The following is a 25,071-nucleotide window of genomic DNA, read 5'->3' as shown; positions in this document are numbered from 1 at the left end:
GCAGATTTTGTTTATTACAGAATCCTCCAAGGAACTTTGAGGGGTGGGTGGGGATCTTGCTGAGCTTCTGGGATTCTCGGAGGACGTCTGCAAGGTCGTGTAACTACACAGACAAGGCCTTGCCCCCCCCCAAAAAAAAATCCAGAGAGGTACAAATGACCTGCAAACTAGCATTCAGATGCCTCTTATCCACACAGTCCCCAGCCAGGAATGAGTCAAGAAGGGGAAAAAACACACCATTGCGTCTTTGCTTTACGTTTGTATCAAAAAATTGCCAGATGCCAACGTTTATTGGTTTTTATGGCCCCAGAAAATTACAGTTTAAAAAACAAAATTGTGAAAACCCATAGAAAAGAGAGAAGATAGAGAGGGAGAAAGAGAGAAAGATAAGGCTGGCCCCTCCAAACTGAATCAATACTTCTGCTGTTCCAGAGGTTGAAAGGAGATACAGCTATGGGACCGTCACGGGCATCACCGAGCTTGGAAAAACCTTGGCTCCAGTTCGAAACTGAAACTTGTGTCACACGCACACAACACACGCACAAAAGGTAAACATTAACTTGGCCCCCAAACAAGAAAAAGGCCACTAAAAAACATCCCTCCCCCCTTCAGCTGACATTGCGCATCAGACAGAAAGCAGGATAGCGACACTCGCATACACCACCCCACCAGGAGGAGGCAGCGTTATCTCTGAATGCAACCGCTTGATGTCGGCTTGTCCTCCGTCAACAACCACACTGCAAGATGGGGGTCTGATCCCCCAGAGTCTTTCCTCACAAACAGGAGCCTGTTTGGCGGGCCTGTCCGTGAGTCAGCGTCAGGCGATTATTTGCGGCGTGTGGTTGTTGAAGGAAGAAGACCGCCGGCCCCAGGCGCAGGGCTCAAAGTGTGGCCCCGCTTTGGTGCCTGCGCACAACCAACGAGCGCACCCTGGCCCGGCACAAGAGGAAAGTCCCGTGTGCAAAGGTTTCCCCGGTTGGCAATGAAGGATGCAAAAGTGTGGGTGGCTCAGGAGATATACTGGCCTGGCTATGCTCATCAGGCCCAAGGCCTCCAGCTGCGCACGCGACCTTTGACCTCTGCCCTCTCCAGGCCAGAGATGGGGACGCTGCGGCCTCCCAACCCCACAGCGAGATGCAGTGTAGCCATCTCTGGAAGGCCATCCATTGCTCTGTCCAAGGGGCTGGCGACCTTTCAGCCCTCCAGATGTGGCCGGACTACAGCTCCCATCATCCCTTTCCACTGGCCATGCTGGCTGGGGCTGATGGGGGCTGTAGTCCAATTGTGTCTGGAAAGGTTTTGCACCAAAGCAGAGAGGCTCCTTTGGCTTTCACCTCCCTGGAACAGGAGAGTGTTTTTCTCTGTCCTCCTTTGCCAGCCGGACTGTTTCTTTCCAGGCAAACTCTTCCTCTTTGTGGAAGGTGTGGGGGAGAAAGGAGAAACTCCTGCGCTTCCATCTCGCTTGCCGTAGGAGAGCAGGCCGCAGCCGGCTGGAGAAGGAGGGGAGGGGAAGGGTCCCGACACCCAGGTCTGGCAGCTGGGCCCGGCTCAGGCCTGCGTGGCAGGGAGGTTGCTGCTGTCGGGGAGGCCGTCCTGGTGCGCCTCCAGGCGGGCGAGGCGGCTTTGCTCTAGGGCGATGGCCTCGGCCGAATGCTTGCACTTCTCTGAGCCGCACTGGCATGTGAAGTATTTGCTCTTGATGTCCCAGAAGCGGTCGCCGTAGTCAAACCTGGAGGGCAGAGCAGGGGAAGAGGGAAAGGAGGAAGAAGAGAAGAGGAGGAGTTTGGATTTGATATCCCACTTTATCACTACCCTAAAAGGTAAAGGTAAACCCCTGACCATTAGGCCCAGTCGTGGCTGACTCTGGGGTTGCGGCGCTCATCTCGCTTTACTGGCCGAGGGAGCCGGCGTACAGCTTCTGGGTCATGAGGCCAGCAGGACTAAGCCGCTTCTGGCGAACCAGAGCAGCGCACAGAAACGCCGTTTACCTTCCCGCTGGAGCGGTACCTATTTATCTACTTGCCCTTTGACGTGCTTTCGAACTGCTAGGTTGGCAGGGGCAGGGACCGAGCAATGGGAGATCACCCCGTCACGGGGATTTGAAACGCCAACCTTCTGATCGGCAAGTCCTAGGCTCTGTGGTTTAACCCACAGCGCCACCCGCGTCCCTTACAGGTGCCTGCAGAGGCCAGGAATAACCTCCAAAAGCACATGCGTATCCATGGGTACCATGCTGAAAGTGGGGTGTGTGTGTCTGCATACCTGCATACTTTTGACACACCTGCCATCAGCAGGTAGCCCTTGGAAGGAGGTGGTCAACCCTCAGCCTGGCCCTTGTGCTGAAACAGGGTTAGCATGACTGATGGAGAGGGGAGGGACTGCTCTTCATCAAGGGAAAGACAGCCAGAACCCCCACCAAGATCGGCATTAACTGTTAACTCTTGACAACCTGTGCCTGAGCTGGTGTTTTCCTCTTCCCTCCTCCTCTTATTTCCTCACGTGTCGTATCTTTTTTTTAAAAAAAGCTTGTGAATCTTAAAGGGAAGGACTGTCTTGGTGCTGATTTTTTTTTTCTTGCAAGCCTTTTTTGGCTAAAGGGTGGAGGGGGGAAATGGCTCAGTCAAGGTCTCTTATCTCCACTGACCCTAGCTCTTCGCCAGTCTGAATGTCCCGGCTGCTGAAGAAGGCAATGCGGGGGAAACGCAAGTCCTGGTGAAGCATGAATACCCGCACGGGGATGATGTTGGGGTCGCACAGGTGGTTGATGAAGCGGCTGACGTTCCCGTAATAACGTGCGTCGATGCAGTAAACCTCACCGTCCTGCAGGGTATAGAGGGAGGGAGATCAGACACAGGGGGAACCTGGACAGTTTCCAGGGCTTTACGTCCACCCAAGACCAAAGAGACCTGGGGCATCCACGAGAAAGGGTGGGTGGGGAGTCCCTCCACCAATGAATTATAATCCCCAGATTCCTAGATTTTCTTTTTAAGAAAAAAAAAAAAGGAAGTTTCTAGCATTTGTAGAAGCTGAGATCTGGGGCAAAATGTGCAGGCACTCGTCTTCTCATTTTGGGGGTGAGAAACTAGCCTGCTCCCCCACTCCAGTGTTTTATGCCACCACCTCCCTGGAAATTTCCTGCTGATGACCCTGAAACAGCTAATAATAATAATAATAATAATAATAATTTATTACTACTACTACTACTATTATTATTTATACCCCTCCCACTCTGGGCAGCTCCCCACAGAATATTAAAACCACGATAAAACATCAAACATTAAAAGCTTCCCTAAACAGGGCTGCTTTCAGATGTCTTCTAAAAGTCAGGTAGTTGTTTATTTCCTTGCCACTACCGAGAAGGCCCTCTGCCTGGTTCCCTGTGACCTCACATCTCGCAGTGAGGGAACCCGGGTTGTAAGACCTAGCACTTTCAATTCCTAAACGTTGACCAATTTAACTCAGGTTCACCGTGATCTGCTTCCCTGAGCTGGGGCCCTTCCTTTCTAAGAGAGGATCCCTCTCTTCAGACTCCCACCCAGGCAAACCTATATAGCTGCAAACAATGACGCTTTAAGTGTGCTTTAAGTGCATTATGCAAACGTGACACTAGATGGCGATGGTGAGCTTATGACAAATTCAATATATTTTTCTAAACTTTTTTTTTTAAAAAAAGCATTTCCACAGTGTTTTTATGTGTGTGTAGATTCCACCCAGGAGCCTGGATAGCCTCACCTTATTGTCCAGATCAAACAGGTACGAGTCGTCTTCCCTGACATCAGCTTCTGCATCAGAAATCAGTTCCCCCACATACCTTCAGGCAGGAAAACGTGGGAGATGTGAGAGAGGGGCTTTGCTGGGCAGCTGCTCCTTGAAGCAGGCAAAGTCTAGTACTGAAACCCCAAAGTTTGGAGAGGAGGGCCTCTCTGCCTCCCTCCCTCCCTCCTTCCCACCCACCACAACGCCTCTCCTGATGTAGCTGGAGCTTTGGGGACAGGGGAAAGGGAAAGACAACTTTTCCTCCAGCACCAACTTACTCGCATATAAAGGTTCCTTGGGGAATCGTCTGCAATGCCCGGACACCCCATCCCATCTTGGCCGTGCGGTACAGCTGCAGGCGGACCCTGAGGTGAAGGGAGAACAGAAGGACACTGATTTCCAGCAGGCTAGAGAGACACGCAGAAACTTGTGGTGGGGCCTGCGTCCCCTTTCCATGGTTTTGGAGGTTCTGAACACAACAGCAACAACAAAAAGGACTCACTTGATACCGCTCTGAACCACACGGTTCTTGCAGTTTCTCCAGCAGGTGCAGGCCTGGTTGCATTCGAAGATCAGGGGCGGCTCGATCTTGTTGAACTCTTGCAGCAAACGACCATCCTGAAAGAGTGGGAAGAACGGGAAGGAGAGGGTAAGGAAGTTATCCTGGCGGAGGAGATATTGTGGCAACGCTGCTGCCATTTCCCTATTGCCTTTCAAATCTATAGCCAAAGATTAAAATAGGGCTTGCCTGAGATATTGAGATAACAACAACAACAACAACAACAACAACAATTTATTATTTATAGCCCGCCCATCTGGCTGGGTTTCCCCAGCCACTCTGGGTGGCTTCCAACAAAACACTAAAATACAATAACCTATTAAACATTAAAAGCTTCCCTAAACGAGGCTGCCTTCAGATGTCTTCTAAAAGTTTGGTAGTTATTTTTCTCTTTGCCATCTAGTGGGAGGGCATTCCACAGGGCGGGTGCCACTACCGAGAAGGCCCTCTGCCTGGTTCCCTGTAACTTGGCTTCTCGCAGCGAGGGAACCATCAGAAGACCCTCGGCGCTGGACCTCAGTGTCCGGGCAGAATGATTTCCCTGTCAACGTGTGTGGACAAAATCCCTCCAGGGATTTTGACTGCAAAATGGAAATTCTGTCCATAGGACAGTGGTCTGTTATCTTCAGGGAACTGTTTCCTGTTGACGTGTCTGCGGAGGAGCTCTGCAAGTACACCTTAAAACCCGTTTGCCCGTGGGTCAACAGCCCAGCAAACAAAATAAAGGTTCCTCACTCTGCCCTTAGACCAGGGGTTGAGGAACCATTTTGGGCCAGAACTCTCTCTCACACTGCTGGCCAATGTTTGAAACCTACCTGTCACTTACCCGACACCATGATAAAGTCAGGTAGACAATCCTGCCCACCTGCCAGAGGTGATCCATGGAGGGGAAGGGGTGCGCTTTGCTACTGTGTTCCCCAAACTCCCAGTACCCAGGAGAGAAGAGTTTAATTTTACTCAATGTATATACATCACTTCCCAATATATATATATTGTGTGTGTATCCTATTTGTTTACTTTGGTTGTGAATCACTTTGGGATTATATATATATATATATATAAATATAGGTAAAGGGACTCCTGACCATTAGGTCCAGTCGTGGCCAACTCTGGGGTTGCAGCGCTCATCTCGCTTTATTGGCCGAGGGAGCCGGCATACAGCTTCCGGGTCATGTGGCCAGCATGACTAAGCAGCTTCTGGCGAACCAGAGCAGCGCACGGAAACGCTGTTTACCTTCCCACCGGAGCGGTACCTATTTATCTACTTGCACTTTAACATGCTTTCGAACTGCTAGGTTGGCAGGAGCAGGGACCAAGCAACGGGAGCTCATCCCGTCGCGGGGATTCGAACCGCCAACCTTCTGATCGGCAGGCCCTCGGCTCTGTGGTTTAACCCACAGCACCACCCACGTCCCCCATATATATCTCTCAGCACAAATATGATACACACACAAAAACATTGTGAAGAACAGTTCTAACCACACCACATCATAATATTGATGCTGTTCAAATGAACAAGAAATCAAAAACCCTTTCAGCTGTTGCTAAAAGGTCTCTTTGGGGAGAAAATTCCACAAATGAAGCTAAACACCAAAGCCACCTTCCGGTTCAACCAAACGGAGACCATATCCCACTCTGACAAAAAAAGGGGGTGCCAGTTTATATACTCCACTTAGTAGGTTTCCTGACATTTCAAGGTCTCCACCTTTCCGGGTCAGCTAACAAGCCACTTATACTCCCTCAATCACTCACCTTGTCATACCAGCAGCGGATGCTGAGTTGTCCACATAAGCAATTGCTGGAGGAACAGTCATCCTGGCAGGTGCAATGCTGGGAATATGAAAAGACAAGGTGTGAGATGGATGCCACACAAGGGGAGGGAGAGGTACCAGCCCCCACCTGGGGCAAACCAGTGTGGTGTAGTGGTTAAGAGCAGTGGACTCGTAATCTGGTGAACGTCTCCGCTCCTCCACATGCAGCTGCTGGGTGACCTTGGGCCAGTCCCACTTCTCTGAAGTCTCTGAAGTCTCTCAGCCCCACTCACCTCACAGGGTGTTTGTTGTGGGGGAGGAAGGGAAAGGAGAATGTGAGCCGCTTTGAGACTCCTTCGGGTAGTGATAAAGCGGGATATCAAATCCAAACTCTACCTGCAGCCCACAGGCAGGCCAACCCAGGTGTACCGCCTTGCCAACTTGGGGAGGGAAAGGAGGAGGGTGGAGCAGGCACTACAAGAGGGGTTTTGTCAATGTGGCGACTTTGAGATCTTCCCCTGGGCCCCTGCAAAGCCTCCCCTGTCCCCTACTCCTCCAGCACTGCCCCCTTAAACACAAGGTACTGGGGATGGTTAACACTGCCCCCCTTAAGAAAGCAAATTTCCAATTCCAGATTAGCACAGTGATAGCCTTTTCCGGCTCCTTGCTAAAAATGTTTCGTTCTTTAAAACTGTCCCTTTTCGTCTCAGGAACTGTTTTTATTTTTGGAAGGAGGGCAGCCACTACAAAGCCCAGGTTGCCCAGCCAATGGAAGTACCTGCAGATGGGTGATGTTGCGATCAATGTTCATGGTGGAAGTCTCGCAGTTTTCCGAGATGTATTTGTAATCCTCTGGGCAGGGCTCGTCGTCCACGGAGTTGACACAGGGAATGGGGACGTTCTCGTAGCCACGGGCCACGTCCCTGGAAAGAGAGAGCGAGTTTTAAAGGTCCGTATTTTTCGCTCTATAAGACGCACCAGACCACAAGACGCACCTAGTTTTTGGAGGAGGAAAACAAGAAAAAAAATATTCTGAATCTCAGAAGCCAGAACGGCAAGAGGGATCACTGCGCAGTGAAAGCAGCAATCCCTCTTTTTGTTCTGGCTTCTGGGATAGCTGCGCAGCCTGCATTCGCTCCATAAGACGCAAACACATTTCCCCTTACTTTTTAGGAGGGAAAAAGTGAGTCTTATAGGGCAAAAAATATGGTATGTCGTGTGTGCAGCCGAAGTGATGTCTTTTTGAGTACCTAAAGGATCCGAAGAAACACATATGAAGACCACATGCTTTTAAGAAAACACAAAAGGGTAAAGAACTTGCATGTTAGGAACGGATGCAAGCTGTGTGAGGAGAATCAGAACTTACAGGGTTAAACAGTTCTGTGTGACGTCTCACATTCTGAGGCGTGGTTATGTTCACATACGGGAATCTTTCTTTGTGTGTGAGTTTCCTTTCGTTTTTTTTTTTTAATTTATTAAGAGTTTTGTTAATACAATAAAGAGAAAAAACAGGAGAAACAGAAAACAGACAAAAAAGAAACAAACATAAAATTTGACATCTTGTAATAACCATCTTTTCTTCATTTTTGGACTTCCTCACATCTCTCGCTCCTGCGTTCCAAATTTATAAAACTTTAGCCAGCAACTTATCACCTTGTTTCCATTCTTATTGTACACATTTCCAGTATTTTGTCCCTAACTTTGAATATTTTTATCTAGGTCTTAGATACCTAATTTTGAGATGATATTTATTCAAAATTTATTTTTCTCATAAAATTCACTCATTCTCATAATCTTTTCAACTAACTTTATGGTGCCCTGTTGTTTTCAAATCTCTCATCCTTCTTAGCACTCATATAGTTTACAGTGCTTTTGTAGATAGTCCTTAAATTTCTTCCAATCCTCTTCCACTACTTCCTCTCCCAGGTCTCGGATTCTGCCAGTCATTTCTGCTAGCTCCATGTAATCCATCAGTTGCATCTGCCATTCTTCCAGCGTGGGCAAATCTTGAGTTTTCCAATATTTGGCGACAAGTATCCTTGCTGCTGTTGTTGCATACATAAATAATGTTCGATCATTCTTTAACACCCTCTAGCCAACAATGCACAAAAGGAGGGCCTCTGGTTTCTTAGGGAAGGTATACTTAAATACCTTTTTCAGCTCATTATATATCATTTCCCAGAAGGCCTTAACCCTGGGGCAAGTCCACCAGAGGTGAAAGAACGTTCCTTCAGTTTCCTTACATTTCCAACACTTATTGTCTGACGGGTGATATATTTTTGCTAGCTTGACTGGGGTCATGTACCACCTATATATCATTTTCATAATGTTTTCTTTCAAGGCATTACATGCCGTAAACTTCATACTTTTCCCAGTCAGCAAACATAATATTATACCCAATATCCTGTGCCCACTTTATCATAGCTGATTTAACCGTTTCATCCTGTGTATTCCACCTCAGCAGCAAGTTATACATTCTTGAAAGTAATTTAGTCTTAGGTTCTAACAGTTCTGTTTCCAATTTCGATTTTTCCACCTGGAATCCTAACTTTTTATCCAATTTAAAAGCCTCTTTAATCTGAGCATAATGTAACCAATCTCGCACTTTATCTTTTAGTTTCTCCAAACTCTGCAATCTCCAATTGTCTCCATCTCTTTCTAATATTTCCCAATATTTCGGCCATTCGGCCTCCATATTGGGTCTTTTCACAGCCTTAGCTTCCATAGGTGATAACCACCTTGGGGTCTTATTTTCTATAAGTCTTTATATTTTGTCCAGACATTAAACACTGCTTTCCTTACAATATGGTTCTTGAAATTCTTGTGAATCTTAACCTTGTCATACCACAGATATGCATGCCATCCAAAAGCATTGTTAAATCCTTCCAAATCTAAAACATCAGTGTTTTCAAGAAGCAGCCAATCTTTCAGCCAGCAAAAAGCTGCTGATTCATAATACAACCTTAAGTCTGGCAGGGCAAACCCCCCTCTTTCTTTAGCATCAGTTAATATTTTAAACTTAATTCTGGGCTTTTTGCCCTGCCAGACAAATTTAGAGATATCTCTTTGCCACCTCCCGAAACACTCCATTTTATCCACAATCTGTAAAGTCTGAAAAAGAAACAGCATCCTTGGCAATACATTCATTTTTATAGCAGCAATTCGGCCCAACAAGGAAAGTTTCAGTCTTGACCAACTTTCTAAATCTCTCTTAATTTCTGACCAGCACTTTTCATAATTGTCCTTGAATAAACTCAGATTTTTTGCTGTTATGTTCACCCCTAGATATTTTACTTTTTTAACCATGTTTAACTCTGTCTCTTTCTGAAACCTTTCTGACTCTGAAACTGTCAATTTTTTTTCCAATACCTTAGTTTTTTGTTTGTTTAATTTAAAACCCGCCACCCGACCAAAGTCTTGAATCAATTGTAATGCCCTTTTCGTACTAGATTCTGGCTCCTGTAGGGTCAAAACTAGGTCATCTGCGAAAGCCTTAAGTTTGTACTGTTTCGCTCCGACCTGAATTCCTTCCACCAACCGGTCCCCTCTAATCATATTCAAGAGCACCTCCAGGACCGAAATAAATAACAGAGGGGAAATAGGGCAACCTTGTCGTGTTCCTTTTTCAATTTTAAACTCTTCTGTCACATTGTTAACTATCAGTTTAGCCTTTTGTTCTGAATAGACTGCATCTATCCCATTTTCAAATCCCCGTCCCACTCCCATCCCTTCCAGGTTTTTCTTCAAAAACTTCCAAGAAATGTTGTCAAAGGCCTTCTCCGCATCTATAAATATTAACACTGCTCTTGTATTAATATTTGTTTGCAAAAGTTCCAAAATGTCAATAATATTCCTTGTGTTAGCAAACAAATGTCTTCCTGGGAGAAAGCCTGCCTGATCTTTATGGATCACTTCGCTTAAAACTTTTTAAAATCTGTTTGCTAAAATGTCTGCAAAAATTTTGTAATCCACATTTAGAAGGGAAATGGGGCGGTAGTTCTTAAGTTGTGTCTTTTCCAATTCTGATTTAGGTATCAATGTGATGAAAGCTTCTTTCCACGTTTCCGGTGCTTTCTTCCCCTCCATAATCTCATTGCAAACCTCCATTAGTGGATGTATCAAGTAATCTTTCAGTATCTTATAATATTTGGAGGTAAGTCCATCTGGCCTAGTTTCCTTTCGTTTTTGGCTGAGAGGCGAAAGGATGTCTGCTCTTTCGCCGGGCTGATTTATGATGTTTCTCTTCTCATTAAAAGACTGTTGGAGATTAGCAAGAAGCCTGCATTCAGTCTGATTTATTATCCACACACAAGGCAACAGTTTCTGCCGCTGCAAAAACTCTGCTAAGGACTTTGCTAAGACAGCTAAGGGAGCTCAACCTTTCTATCGACACAGACGTCCATCGGCGCAGCAGAAGCATACTGGGCACCATCTTATCTCACAAGCTGCAGAGCTAAATGGCAGCATACTTTTAAGGCTCTGCTCGCAACAGGAGAAGAAAGGCATTAAATGACAATTTAGTATCTCACTAATACACTGAAGAGCATATGCAGAATAAAGTAAGGCAGCAAGGAATCCAAGGTCCAAATAAGTAAATTGCCACGGCTGGATTCGCAAGAGGTAATTGAAATATTGCACTTTGGGGATTCGGGTGAGATCTCCAACAGCAACACGGACATGTCTCCAAAAGGTGGGAAGGTTTCATTAACAACGGAGGGTGAACTAGACTCTGATGCTTACAGATACAGGATTAGGTGGGCGTTAATGAGCGACTGGGCAACAGCTCTGACACCTTTAGAAAAAAAAGTTTGAAGATCTGACAGATCAACTAAAAGATGTATCTGCAACTGACCCTACCTGCCAGCGGACTGCCTCGCCAGAGTGGTGCATGCTCTGGTTATCTCCCGCTTGGACTACTGCAATGCGCTCTACGTGGGGCTACCTTTGAAGATGACCCGGAAACTACAACTAATCCAGAATGCGGCAGCCAGACTGGCCACTGGGACCACATAACACCGGTCCTGAGAGATCTGCATTGGCTCCCAGTACGTTTCTGAGCACAATTCAAAGTGTTGGTCCTGACCTTTAAAGCCCTAAATGGCCTGGGTCCAGTATACCTGAAGGAGCGTCTCCTCCCCCATCGTTCTGCCCGGACACTGAGGTCCAGCACCGAGGGCCTTCTGGCGGTTCCCTTACTGCGAGAAGTGAGGTTACAGGGAACCAGGCAGAGGGCCTTCTCGGAAGTGGCATCCGCCCTGTGGAACGCCCTCCTATCAGATGTCAAGGAAATAAACAACTACCCGACTTTTGGAAAACTTAGTGTTTGATGTTTTATCGCATCATCATCATTATTATTATTATTAATATTCTGTGTTGGGAGCCGCCCAGAGTGACTGGGGAAATCCAGTCAGATGGGCAGGGTATAAATAATATATTATATTGGAGCATTCTATATAAGATTATAGAAAGAACTATGTATTGATATGAACAGTATGCTGATATAAGTCAATGTGTAAATATTATAGTGTGGAAACAAGAAAACCAGAAGAGGGAAGTGGTAATCCTGAGAGTTTTAGGTTACTAATATTGTAAGAATGTATACGTTTGCTTCAGGTTGCATCCCGCGGTGACCCGGAAATAACAGAAAAGGTTACTTTCAGGTTTCGCCACTCACGCATGCGCAGACATGCAAAATGACATCACGCACCTGCGCAAAAGCAGTGAATCGCGACCCACGCATGCGTAGACGTGGGTTGTGTTCTTTTCAGGTTGCGAACGGGCCTCCGCAACGGATCCCGTTCGCAGCCAGAGGTACCACTAAAAATCAATAAAAACAATTGCTAAAGCGCACGAGCACACTCTCTATAGTATTATTATTACTATTTCTATTATTATTATTACCGTATTTTTCTCTCTATAAGACGCACCAGACCACAAGACGCACCTAGTTTTTGGAGGAGGAAAACAAGAAAAAAAAATATTCTGAATCCCAGAAGCCAGAACAGCAAGAGGGATCGCTGCGCAGCGAAAGCAGCAATCCCTCTTGCTGTTCTGGCTTCTGGGATAGCTGCGCAGCCTGCATTCACTCCATAAGATGCACACACATTTCCCCATACTTTTAAGGAGGGAAAAAGTGAGTCTTATAGAGCAAAAAATACGGTATTATTATTATTATTATTATTATTAGTGAGACAGAATGGATGCAATTCTCTGCTAGGTCCACACAGAGACAGCCATACAAGCACCATCTCGTCCAGGGGGGAGGGGTTAGCGGCAGACCCCCCCCTTCCGTCATAGAGACACGACCTCAAACCGCACCTGCTGATGATGCGCTCGGTGCGCACGGAGCGGTTCATAATCCCTTGCCGGATCTTGCGGTTCAGCTGCAGGGCAAACCACACTTCCGAGTTCTCCAAGGTCAGGTCCAAGGGAGTGTCCCCTTCTTTGTTCCGCACTTCAGTGTCGGCCCCCCGGGACAGGAAGAGGCTGCACGGGGGGGGGGGGAGAGGAAGAGAGGATTAGAGCCGAAGGTGTCGTGGTGCCAACCAGCCAGCTCCAACCCCCCTGCAATGCGGAAGGGAACCCTGGCTGGTCTTACAGGACACACTCGTGGTAGCTCTCCCGCGCGGCTATGTGCAGAGGCGTGTCTCCGTGGAAATTGACCGCATGGAGGTCGCACTGAGCGTTCAGCAGGACTTCCGCAATCTCTGCACTTCCCGTGAAGGAGGCCCAGTGCAGGCAAATGTTCTCTTCCTGGTTGGGAGAAGAGGGAGGAGTTACGGGAGGATATGATTCTGTCTGGGGGGGGGGGTTACTATTATTGCAAGGAGAAAGGGAGGAAAAGCAGCATAAAGGAACAAAGAGAACGCTAGGAGAGACTTTTGACTGTAGCTCTACGCGTTCAGCAGGTGTGCTGAGAGAATGGAGATTCCATCTGCCGCTTTTTCAAGCTATAGTTTCTTGAGTTAAAAACGGGTTTTATAAATTTTAAGAACAGCATCCTTGCTTAACTTAGATCAGTTGGGAGTCGTTCTAGAGGGAATATTTTGAATAATTTATTTTATGTTAACTGACAGAATTAAAATCAGAAGTCTTTTTTATTTTTCTTCTAATTTTTGGTGTTCCTTTGGCATTTTCTTTTCTCTCTCTCTCTGGTTTTGTTTTTATTTATACTGGTTTCTTTTATCTTCTTGTGTTATGGAAAAAGCTTTAATAAAATCTTATTTTTTAAAAAACAAAAACTTGCACACGTTTCACGTCGCTCTCGTGTTCATCTCTGAAACGCATGGAGCTGCAATAAAAAGTCTTACACCAGTGAGCTCCAGAGCCCAATTCTCCTCTTTGCTCTGTTTTACAAACAGGTACTAAGTCACGATGGATATGCATTTCTTCCATGCAGATTTATGCAAGTTGAACTGATTATCCCACTCGTTAGAAAGCAACAGGCTTCAGGGTCGGAACCACACGTGCAGCAGAAGGGGGTGACAGAACGTTGAGGTGACTGGATGGACTGTACCACTCAAGGCTTCAAGTGGGATGGGGGTCACATTTATGAAACGCTCACCCACATTAAAATCAACAGAAAACCAGCACATTAAGAGGTAGGATAGAACATTTCCAGTGCTTTCTATTGGCAGAGAGTTGTGTGCTTTTTAAAAATGTGAATGCACATTTTCTTTAAAAAAATAATATTATTATTATTTATCAAATTTGTGATAAATTTGATAAGTGAAGGTCCTATGTGTGTGTCTGGAGGCGGTTGGAGGATGGATGGCGGCTAACAGGTTGAGGATGGATCCTGACAAGACAGAAGTACTGTTTTGGGGGGACAGGGGGCGGGCGGGTGTGGGGGACTCCCTGGTCCTGAATGGGGTAACTGTGCCCCTGAAGGACCAGGTGCGCAGCCTGGGAGTCATTTTGGACTCAGAGCTGTCCATGGAGGCGCAGCTCAAATCTGTGTCCAGGGCAGCTGTTTACCAGCTCCATCTGGTAGGCAGGCTGAGACACTACCTGCCTGCAGGCTGTCTCACCAGAGTGGTGCATGCTCTGGTTATCTCTCGCTTGGACTACTGCAATGCGCTCTTGGACTTCCAAGCACAATTCAAAGTGTTGGTGCTGACCTTTAAAGCCCTAAACGGCCTCAGTCCAGTATACCTGAAGGAGCGTCTCCACCTCCATCGTTCTGCCTGGACACTGAGGTCCAGCGCCGAGGGCCTTCTGGTGGCTCCCTCGCTGCGAGAAGCCAAGTTACAGGGAACCAGGCAGAGGGCCTTCTCGGTAGTGGCACCCGCCCTGTGGAACGCCCTCCCAGCAGATGTCAAAGGGAAAAATAACTACCAAACTTTTAGAAGACATCTGAAGGCAGCCCTGTTTAGGAAAGCTTTTTAATGTTTAATAGGTTATTGTATTTTAGTATTTTGTTGGAAGCCGCCCAGAGTGGCTGGGGAAACACAGCCAGATGAGCGGGGTATAAATAATAAATTATTATTATTATTATTACTGCCCTTCATCCAAAGATATCAGAGTGGTTCACAGCATAAAAATGAAAAATTTAAAACACAAAATACATGATACAATCACAAATAAAAATAAAACAACCCCATAACGTTTCCGAGCACAATTCAAAGTGTTGGTGCTGACCTTTAAAGCCCTAAACGGCCTCTGCCGAGTATACCTGAAGGAGCATCTCCACCCCCATCGTTCAGCCAGGACACTGAGATCCAGCGCCGAAGGCCTTCTGGCGGTTCCCTCATTGCGAGAAGTGAGGTTACAGGGAACCAGGCAGAAGGCCTTCTCGGTAGTGGCGCCTGCCCTGTGGAACACCCTCCCAGCAGATGTCAAGGCAATAAACAACTATTTTACTTTTAAAAGACAACTGAAGGCAGCCCAGTTTAGGGAAGTTTTTAATGTCTAATGCTGTATTGTTTTTAATATTCAGTAGCAAGCCGCCCAGGGCGGCTGGGGAGGCCCAGCCAGATGGGTGGGGTATAAATAATAAATTATTATTATTATTATACAACCCCTCTCCCCACCTGCAGGCCAAAGTGGTACAGTCCATTTGGCCCCCTCGTTTCTGAGCACGTGCAGATACCTCTATTTAATCTAGAGCAAGCCCCACCCACTTTTCTTTTGCGCCAGCTTTGCAGGCCTGAGCTCATCCTGCACGGGAGCCAGGGGACCAAAAACTCACATACATTGTCAGTCAACGTGACGTCGGCTCCACGGGTGAGAAGCATGCGGATCACCTCAATGTGCTTATGCTCAGCAGCCCAGATAATGGGGGTCCAACCGCCGCTATCCTAAACATGGGAGAAGAGAGAGAGAGGCTTGTGCGATGGCAACAGAAGGCCTGTGGCTCAAAAGGCGGTTGTGTGCTATTGGAAGAATTGCATTGCCTGCCAATTTGCTGCTGGGGCAAGTTCAAGGTCAAGGTGTCAGTGTGGGCATCTCGCAAATACTGTTCTATCAAGAGGACTTTCCCTTCACCTGCTGAGAATTGGACCTCCAGTGCAAGAACAAAGCAAATCTCTCCCAAATAAATAATTATAATGTCTATTATGACATGAGGCATTGCTTTAGACACTTACAGAACACCTTTATTCAGTGAGGGAGGCTACCCAAACATGATTTAGTTACCCATATTCATTTTGTTTGTTTTTAATTTTTATATATGTTTGTTCTCAACGATGATGGTTTTAGGCACATTTGTTTCTTAAACTAGTTTGTGGATTTTATCTACGCTTTACTTACAATTTCATTTCTGTACCGCACGAAGAGCTCTTTGACCAAGCAGTTTACAAACCACCTAAATAATTCGTTTTAAGCATTGCTGTATTTCAGTGTGCGTTTTCACAAAAAAATGGCTGTAGAGCTGCTGTTTTCAATAAATCTGTTTTAAATATTTTTGCTCCCTCGTACACGGCCTCCAACTATTTACACACAGATATGTGTGAGTGTGTAAGTGCCACAAAATAATAAACATGCACAGACCAAGATGTGGAGGGGAGGAGGGGGAACAATGCAAGTCCACCCCAATTCCCACTTGCAACGAGCCCCTTTCTCACCTGGGCGTTGACATCCACCTGCCCTGTGGAGAGCAGCAAGCTGACCATCTCCACGTTTCCATTCTTGGCAGCGTGATGGAGACAGGTAGAGCCATCATCCTCCTGCAGTGGCACCAACCGGGATGATAAAAACCAGCAGAAATTTATTTATTGTGGTTTATTTATTCCTTCCTCCTGAAGGAGTCCAGGGGTGGCAAACATATCGATTCAGTGGTACCTTGGTAGTCGAAAGGAATCCATTCTGGAAGTCCGTTCGACTTCCCAAACGTTCAGAAACCAGGACGCAGCTTCCGACTGGCTGCACGTTCAGCTTCCAAAGAATGTTCGAAAACTGGAACAATTGCTTCCGGTTTTCAATCGTTCGGGAGCCGAAACGTACGCGTACCAAGGCGTACGAGTTCCGAGGTACGGCTGTATATACGGTGTGTATGTTTGTGTGTGTGTATATGTATATGTATATGTGTGTGTGTGTGTATATACATACATACACACACACACACACACACACACACAAGCATTCTAAAACCACTCAGAACATTCTAGAAACATTCTCTCAGCCAGTAATCCCCGTGTTGTCAGGATCAGTGTTTTCAGTCCCTGAACGCTTAGGCGAACGGGGTGTTTTCGAATTCCTCTTGAAAGTCAGTCATGAGGGAGGCAGATGCACCTCACACAGGGCATCCCACAAACACGTTGTGAGGCCAGCACTTAACCAGAGTAATTTAATGTGTGTGTAACAAGCATCTCATCATGCAACCCTACCACAGGTCCCTCGTCTGTTACTTCCCTGCATATTCCTCCCATGTTCACCTGACCTGATAGGAAGAGCAACAACTCAGCGGCAGTGTGTCTCCCTCACAAACTCCAGATAGGGCTGGAAAAAGAGTCCCTGCCTGAAACTCTGGAGAGCTGCTGCCAGCCTGTGTGGACAATACTGGGCTAGGTGGGCAAAATGTTGGGAACCACCCAGGTTCTCCTACCAAATCTCCTTTGCCCTCAGACAGCTATTCAACCTCAGCTCTAGCAATTAGCATGACCCACTCACACGACCCACTGTGGCCGGCCCCTCTCAAACAGTGCACTGTTCACAAAACAGGTTGTGTGCATGTCCCGCTACAGACACGCATCACACAAAGATGCTAATGTCAATCTAGCCCCTGGGCTACGTTTGCCTTGTTGCAGACGTGCAGAAATTCAACTTTCTGTTCAGGGAAGTTTTTAATGTGTGACATTTTGATGTATTTTTAATCTTTGTTGGAAGCCGCCCAGAGTGGCTGGGGAAACCCAGCCAGATGGGCGGGGTACAAATAATACATTGTTGTTGTTGTACAGGTGCACCTGTGGAATTCAAAGGCACAGTGGCCATTCCAGGGGGACATATAAAACCATAAGACACACCTAGTTTTAGAGGGGGAGAACAAGAAAAAAAATATTCTCTCCCTCTCTGCGCAGCGCCACTGCAGAGAAGCGCCAGGAGAAAACGGAGCCCCTTTCATTTCTCCTCCCGCTTCGCTGAAGGGGCGCTGGCAGAGAGGGAAAGCTGTGCAGCACCTCTCCAGCGAAGCGAAGCCAGAAGAGCAAGAGGGATCAGTGCGCACCGATCCCTCTCGCTCTCCTGGCTTCAGTGAAAGCAACGTGAATCCTTCGGAGCAAGGCGGGAGCTGCCGCTGTACTCCGGAGGCTTCACGTTGCTTTCGCTAAAGCCATGGACCCTGCATTCGCTCCATAACACACACACATTTCCCCTTACTTTTTAGGAGGGGAAAAGTGCGTCTTATAGAGCGAAAAATACGGTAAATAGCATCTCTGCCCCTACAACGAAACCCTCTCACAAACAGCCCAAATATCCCTCTAAGAGGGGTGCCTTCCCCACTCTTATCCACACAGATAATAATTCTCCTCTTGACCTTAGTGTAAACGCAGCCGCCTCTTTTGACCAGGTAACGTGCTAACTCCACGTGGTTGTTTGCGACAGCCTCCATCAGCGGGGTCCGGCGTAACTTGTCCATCGTGTTTATATTGGCACCAGCCTGGGGGGCAGAAGAAAAGTTAAATAGGGCTTGTATATTCCCCACTGTGCAAGCCCAAACCTAGCTCACATATCACACTAAACAGTTTAAGGTAAAGGGACCCCTGACCATTAGGTCCAGTCGTGGCCAACTCTGGGATTGCAGCGCTCATCTCACTTTAATGGCTGAGGGAGCCGGCGTACAGCTTCCGTGTGGCTAGCATGACTAAGCCGCTTCTGGCGAACCAGAGCAGCACATGGAAACGCTGTTTACCTTCCCGCCGGAGCGGTACCTATTTATCTACTTGTACTTTGAGGTGCTTTTGAACTGCTAGGTTGGCAGGAACTGGGACCGAGCAACGGGAGCTCACCCCGTCGCGGAGATTCGAACTGCCGACCTTCTGATCGGCAAGTCCTATGCTCTGTGGTTTAATCCAAAGAGCCATCTGCGTCCCTTCTAAACAGTTTAGCCAGACAGTAAATTGACTAAGTCAACCAGGAGAGGCTCACCTAGTTAGGATACGATAGGCCTAGTTTGTAGGAAAGGTCTAGTTTAGTCAACCAACGAAGATAGGCCTAATTTCGTATGTCATCGAGGAAGGATGGGCAGAGATATTAGAAACAAGGGGAAGTTTGAGTGGCTGAATGTGGCAGAGTTGGTGAAGGGAAGGCTAAAGAATATAAGAAAAAGGATTGGGAAGAAAAGATGGGGCAAAACTGCAGACAGTTATATAGATCAAACAGATGGAATATTCTTGCCAATGACAGCTGGCCATGGAGTTTTGTTTGTTGTTACTTTTTGCTGTCATGATGTTTATTTCAGGGTGGATAAAAATCAATGATTTTAAATAAATAAAATCAATTTTTTTATTTATTTAAATTGGATTTTTTTATATTTAAATCGGATTTTAAAAATAAAATGCTTTTGGAGGAAAAACCTTTCTAAAGATAGTTTTCTATTTAAGATACATTATAGTCATCAGGAAATAAGGATTTGTTTTAAGTTTTTCATGTGTGCTAAAACACAGTCTACAGTTGTTGTTGTTTTAAAAAATTGTTTAACCACATCAGTTAACAAACACGGATACATACGCTATAATGTTATTTATTGTTTTAGTTAAATAAATTGTTTAAATTGCTATTAAGGAAATGATTATTTTTCTCCTTCCAGCAGAAAAATTGTCCAGATATAAACAGTTAACTTATTAAACCTCACAATAATTTCATAATTATCGGTCTGTGTACTGTATTTCTAACAGTATAACCAAATCAGTAATTTTTTACAGAACTGTAAAAACTACTCTGAAAATTTATTATTTCAAAAATGAAATCTTCATCTGGTTGTAAATATTGAGATTATACCAGCAGGCATGAGTCTTTCTGTAAAAAAAAAAAAATTTAAATCAAATCACTGAGTAGTGATTTAAAGTGTGATTTAAATCAATTTGATTTAAATCAAATCCACCCTCCTTTATATTTCTTTCTTTCCTGCTCCAATTGCAAATTGTGGGTATGGGGAGTTCAGGGCAAAGAGTTCAGCTTGCATTCAGGAGAGGATAGCAGAGGCCCAAATGTGTTGGTTTCTGTTTCCCTCACTGAGCAAGTGCTGGTAGTCACAGGACTATGTTTTCATTCCACAGTCCAGATACTGTTGGATTGCCACGGGAAAGGGAGACGGGATGTGACGTTTACTGGTTTCCCGTTTCCTTGTTCTGTCATTTCGTTGTTGGAGATGCTCTCTGCTTCTCACAGAGACAAGATGTATATTTGTATGCTCTCTGCATAGCTTAGAAATAAAGCTTAGCAATGTAGCCATACCTGCCTCATCCTTCTGTTGGGTGTTTTATACTCTGCTGGGCTCAAGTGAAGATGAGCCGTATCAGCTCAGAGGAGCGGAGCTGAATTTTACTAACAAAATGCACAGACACACGACACAAACACACACACGTGTCGCACCTGCAGCAGGACATGGCAGATTTCCAGGAATCCCTTCTGTGCCGCGGCATGCAGCGGGAACCGCTTGCTCTGCTGCTCGCTCTGGAAATTGGGGTCCAAGGTGTCCACTGGAAAGGAAGGGCAGACGTCTGGGAGCCAAGAGAGATAAAGCAACTTGCTAAGCAGGACGCCTCAGGGCTACTTCCCAAGCGCATGCAGAAGCGGCTATAAGAAGCAAGTCACTAACCTCCCTAACACGGATTTCAGTCCTTGGGCATGAAGAGGCGTTGAAAGACTGGGAAAGAAACCTGTCTTTTCACTGCTCTCTTCACAAGGCCCTCCTCGAAACCGTCAGGGGTCTGTGCGCATTCCGTTTGAGAGCTCACAAAACCCCAAGGGAACAGAGGAGGCTGCTTTATACAGAGTCAGACCATTGGGTCCACTGCCCAGTAAGCTGCGGCCCTTCCCCAGGCAAGAGGGGTTTTGCATGCACTCATGGGTCCCCGACACTTGTGCCCTAGACGTCTTCATACGCTGCCTACTGAAATTGATGGATGGTGAGACACAGTTTGCAAAAACAGATACAGTGGTACCTCGGATTACAGATGCTTCAGGTTATGCGTTTTCAGGTTGCGCACCGCGCCAAACCCAGAAGTACCGGAACGGGTTACTTCCGGGTTTCGGCACTTGCGGATGCGCAGAAGCACCACATCACACTTTGCGCATAATAATAATAATTTATTATTTGTACCCCGCCCATCTGGCTGGGCTTCCCCAGCCACTCTGGGCGGCTTCCAACTAAATATTCAAATACAGTAATACATCCAACATTAAAAGCTTGCCTAAACAGGGCTGCCTTCAGATGCAGAAGAGCCGAATCGCGACCCGTCCGTGCGCAGAGGCGGCGCTGTGGGTTGCGAACGTGCCTCCCGGACGGATCACGTTCGCAACTCGAGGTTCCACTGTAGAAATGTTTTAAAGCATGCAGCCCACAAGAGCATTCCCGAACCACCTCTTAGCCATATTATGAGGGTACTCTGTTAATTAATTAATTAATTAATTAATTAATTTTTATGTAATTTGTATATTGCCCTATACCCACAGGTCTCAGGGCGGTTACACCATAAAACCACAATAGAAAAACACATAATAAAAACAAACAACAACAACAACCCCAACACATTTTAAAAGGGCATTGGATATCAATCAGCCAAAGGCCTGGTTTAAAAGGAATGTTTTTGCCTGGCGCCTAAAGGTGTATAATGAAGGCACCAGGTGAGCCTCCCTGGGGTTGAGCGTTCCACAGATAGGGAGCCACTGCAGAGAAGGCCCTGTTCTTGTGTTGCCACCCTCCGGACCTCTTGGGGGGGAGGCGCGCACACGAAGAAGGGGCCTCAGATGATCTCAGGGTCCAGGTAGGTTCATATGGAAAGAGGTGGTCCTGGGGGTACTGAGGTCCTGAGCCGTTAAAGGCTTTAAGAGGTCAAAACCAGGACTTTTTTATTTTTTAAAGGACAGTGGTACCTCAGGTTACAGACGCTTCAGGTTACATACGCTTCAGGTTACAGACTCCGCTAACCCAGAAATAGTACCTCGGGTTAAAAACTTTGCTTCAGGATGAGAACAGAAATCGGGCTCCGGCGGCGCGGCGGCGGCAACAGGAGGCCCCATTAGCTAAAGTGGTGCTTCAGGTTAAGAACAGTTTCAGGTTAAGTACGGACCTTCGGAACGAATTAAGTACTTAACCTGAGGTACCACTGTATGCTTGTTTTTGCCACTAGCCTCCCCATCTGAATGTCAACAACGCAGAGGAATCAGAGAAAAGGATGCTCAGAGGAACTTACGCAACATCAGGACCACTTTCTGGAGCTCCCCTTGCTTGACCGAGAGATAGAGCTGGCGGGGGTGAAAACGCAGCTTCTTGCGCCTGAGAGAGATCACAAAGGAGCCAGTGTGTTGTGGCGGTTAGAGTGTCGGACTACGGCCTGGGAGACCACGGTTTGAACCCCTACTTGGGCTGGAAGCTCAGTGAGTGATGTTGGGCCAGTCATTATCAGCTTAACCTACTTCGCAGGGTTGTTGTGGGGATTAAATGACCCGGTGGAGAACCATGCAAGCCCCCTTGAGCTCCATGGAGAAAAAGGTGGGATATAAATGCAACCGATATATGACAAAATAAATAAGAGGAAGCTTTCTCTCTGGCCGATGCCTTTGCCCCACAGGCAAATATTTAAAATTGCCCCTAATCTGCTTTACTGTAAAACCTCACGACACTGCTTGAAGTTAATAAATATTCACCAATACAATAAAAACAGTAATAAAGGTAAAGGATCCCTGGATGGCTAAATCCAGTCAAAGGCGACTATGGGGTTGCGGCGCTCATCTCGCTTTCAGGCCGAGGGAGCCGGCCTTTGTCCACAGACAGCTTTCCGAGTCATGTGGCCAGAATGACTAAACCGCTTCTGGCACAATGGGACACCGAGACGGAAACCAGAGTGCACGGAAACGCCGTTTGCCTTCCTGCCGCAGAGGTGCCTATTTATCTACTTGCGCCGGTGTGCTTTCGAACTGCTAGGTTGGCAGAAGCTGGGACAGAGAAACGAGAGTTTACCCCGTCGCGGGGATTTGAACTGCCGACCTTCTGATCGGCAATCCCAAGAGGCTCAGTGGTTTAGATCACAGCACCACCCACGTCCCAATAATAGCCACTCTTGCTTCCATGAAAACAGAGAGAGCGAGAGAGTGCTTCACTTACCGCTCGGATTCCTGTACCACCAGGGCCCGCTCCAATTGTTCCCGGCCGGGCCCTGGAGGCAGGCCTTGAGCGGACAGTACCGCCCCGTTTGGTAGGGTCAGCCGTGGCCCCGCACTGTCGATCCCTGGGCCGAGACCCGCCATATCGTCCTGCGGGGGCTCTACGCTTGAGCCCCCCCGCATCCGAGCACTGAGGAAAGGAGATTACAAAGACCTGTGAAATAATCTTGTACACACTACAGTGGTGCCTCGCAAGACGAAAAGAATCCGTTCCGCGAGTCTCTTCGTCTAGCGTTTTTTTCGTATTGCGAAGCAAGCCCATTAGCAGATTAGCGCTATTAGCGGCTTAGCGGATAAGCGGCTTAGAAAAAAGGGGGGAAGGGGGAAAAAGTCATTTTCGTCTTGCGAAGCAAGCCCATAGGGAAATTTGTTTTGCGAAGCACCTCCAAAACGGAAAACCCTTTCGTCTAGCGGGTTTTTCGTCTTGCGAGGCATTCGTCTTGCAGGGCACCACTGTATACAGTAGTACATATGCTTCATGTTACATACGCTTCAGGTTACAGACTCAGCTAACCCAGAAATAGTACCTCGGGTTAAGAACTTTGCTTCAGGATGAGAACAGAAATCGGGCTCCGGCAGTGGGAGGCCCCATTAGCTAACGTGGTGCTTCAGGTTAAGAACAGTTTCAGGTTAAGAACAGACCTGCAGAACGAATTAAGTACTTAACCTGAGGTACCACTGTACATTTAAAGCGCAATGACACCCCTGTAACAGACTTGGTTCCCCCCACCCCCCAAAAAATCTTGGGAACTATAGTTTTCTACTGGTGCTATTAGGAGAACCCTGACAGAGCTCCAACTCCCAGAGTGGTTTAACAATCCCTCTTCCCAGGGAACTCTGGGAATCGTAGCTCTTTGCTACAATTATGCATTGTTTATGGTAAATATTTTTCTATTGTCTAATCTTTCTTTTTTCCTTCTTTTCATTGCTAGAAATATGAAAATAGTTATGTATATATGCATATGATTGAAATTTGTTTTTTGTTTTTTATATTCTTGCATTATTTAATAAAATTAATTTTAAAAAAATTAAAAAATACAATTATGCATTTATTTCTCATCTCCTCTGAGAGAGATGTGAAATAAATGCATACTGTATTTTTTGCTCTATAAGACTCACTTTTTCCCTCCTAAAAAGTAAGGGGAAATGTGTGTGCATCTTATGGAGCGAATGCAGGCTGCGCAGCTATCCCAGAAGCCAGAACAGCAAGAGGGATTGCTGCTTTCACTGCGCAGCGATCCCTCTTGCTGTTCTGGCTTCTGAGATTCAGATTTTTTTTTTCTTGTTTTCCTCCTCCAAAAACTAGGTGCGTCTTGTGGTCTGGTGCGTCTTACAGAGCAAAAAATATGGTAAATGTTTCGTACAATGTTTTATTTTAGGCTTAATGTCTAAAAACGTAAGTCACCAAGGAAAAGCCCGCATTATTCCTTTTCTGAGGAGCCAGAGGTTCCGGTTCCTAGCTGGCCAGCATTGGTCTCACCTGGGCTGGGTAGTGTCAGCACGACCTGTGCTCTCAGAGGCTCCCTGGCCGTGAGAAGGTGGAATGGGGACAGGAGTGGAGGTGTCCGCCTTGGCTATCGTGATCTCCTGGGCCTCAGAAGCATCTTCCCCACAGTGCGGACAGAAGATCATGCCATTGAGCTGCGACACGCAGGCCTTGTGGAAGCGATGGGCCACGCGGAAGTCAGGGTGGCACTCCAAAAAGGTGCCCTGGGGCAGGAAAACAGGCCGTGAAGGATCGGAAAGGGGCAAGGGAAATAATAATAATAATAAATTTTATTTATACCCCGCCCTCCCCAGCCAAGACTGGGCTCGGGGTGGCTAACACCAAATATAAAAACAATTGACTAGAATACAGCTTAAAAAACAAAATTAAAATACAACATTCAAACATTAAAATGCAGCCTCATTTCAGTGGAACTCAATCAAAAACTTTTGAGGGGATAAAAACATTAAGTCTTCACCAAGGCTAACTATCCAGACTGGTCCTACATGGGCTAGTAAAAAGCCAGGGAAGTCCCCAAATAGGAGTTCCATCACAGAAGGAGAAAGGAAAAAAGAAAGAGGGGAAGGGGATCAAGTTGATTCCAAGCCAAAGGCCAGGCGGAACAACTCTGTCTTACAGGCCCTGTGGAAAGAAATCAGATCCTGCAGGGCCCTGGTCTCACGAGGCAGAGCGTTCCA

General features: G+C 46.6%; 1 protein-coding gene across 3 annotated transcripts in view; it reads right to left on the bottom strand.

Moving 5' to 3' along the window:
* Window positions 1-246: 246 nt before the first annotated feature.
* The window catches only part of EHMT2 (euchromatic histone lysine methyltransferase 2), a 48,922-nt gene continuing 24,097 nt past the window's right edge, over window positions 247-25,071 (bottom strand). For 2 of the 3 annotated variants that reach the window (XM_081852342.1, XM_081852344.1), the window contains 16 exons: window positions 24,368-24,597; window positions 22,829-23,017; window positions 21,918-22,000; window positions 20,095-20,222; window positions 18,038-18,160; window positions 16,131-16,232; window positions 15,261-15,365; window positions 12,665-12,819; window positions 12,385-12,552; window positions 6,845-6,989; window positions 6,068-6,145; window positions 4,259-4,374; window positions 4,035-4,121; window positions 3,733-3,811; window positions 2,645-2,820; window positions 247-1,729 (listed from right to left, as the gene is read on the bottom strand). In XM_081852342.1, coding sequence (XP_081708468.1) covers window positions 1,549-1,729; window positions 2,645-2,820; window positions 3,733-3,811; window positions 4,035-4,121; window positions 4,259-4,374; window positions 6,068-6,145; window positions 6,845-6,989; window positions 12,385-12,552; window positions 12,665-12,819; window positions 15,261-15,365; window positions 16,131-16,232; window positions 18,038-18,160; window positions 20,095-20,222; window positions 21,918-22,000; window positions 22,829-23,017; window positions 24,368-24,597 — 2,145 coding nt within the window. In that variant the 3' untranslated portion in view covers window positions 247-1,548. The remainder of the gene's footprint in view (window positions 1,730-2,644; window positions 2,821-3,732; window positions 3,812-4,034; window positions 4,122-4,258; window positions 4,375-6,067; window positions 6,146-6,844; window positions 6,990-12,384; window positions 12,553-12,664; window positions 12,820-15,260; window positions 15,366-16,130; window positions 16,233-18,037; window positions 18,161-20,094; window positions 20,223-21,917; window positions 22,001-22,828; window positions 23,018-24,367; window positions 24,598-25,071) is intronic. The other variant, XM_081852343.1, reaches the window with a different exon arrangement.

The sequence above is a fragment of the Podarcis erhardii genome (assembly GCF_964252035.2).
Source record: "Podarcis erhardii genome assembly, chromosome: 2".
In the NCBI taxonomy this organism is placed as follows: Eukaryota; Metazoa; Chordata; class Lepidosauria; order Squamata; family Lacertidae; genus Podarcis; species Podarcis erhardii.
The sequence above is the reverse complement of the archived record's forward strand: the minus strand, read 5'-3'. Positions and strand labels throughout refer to the sequence as shown.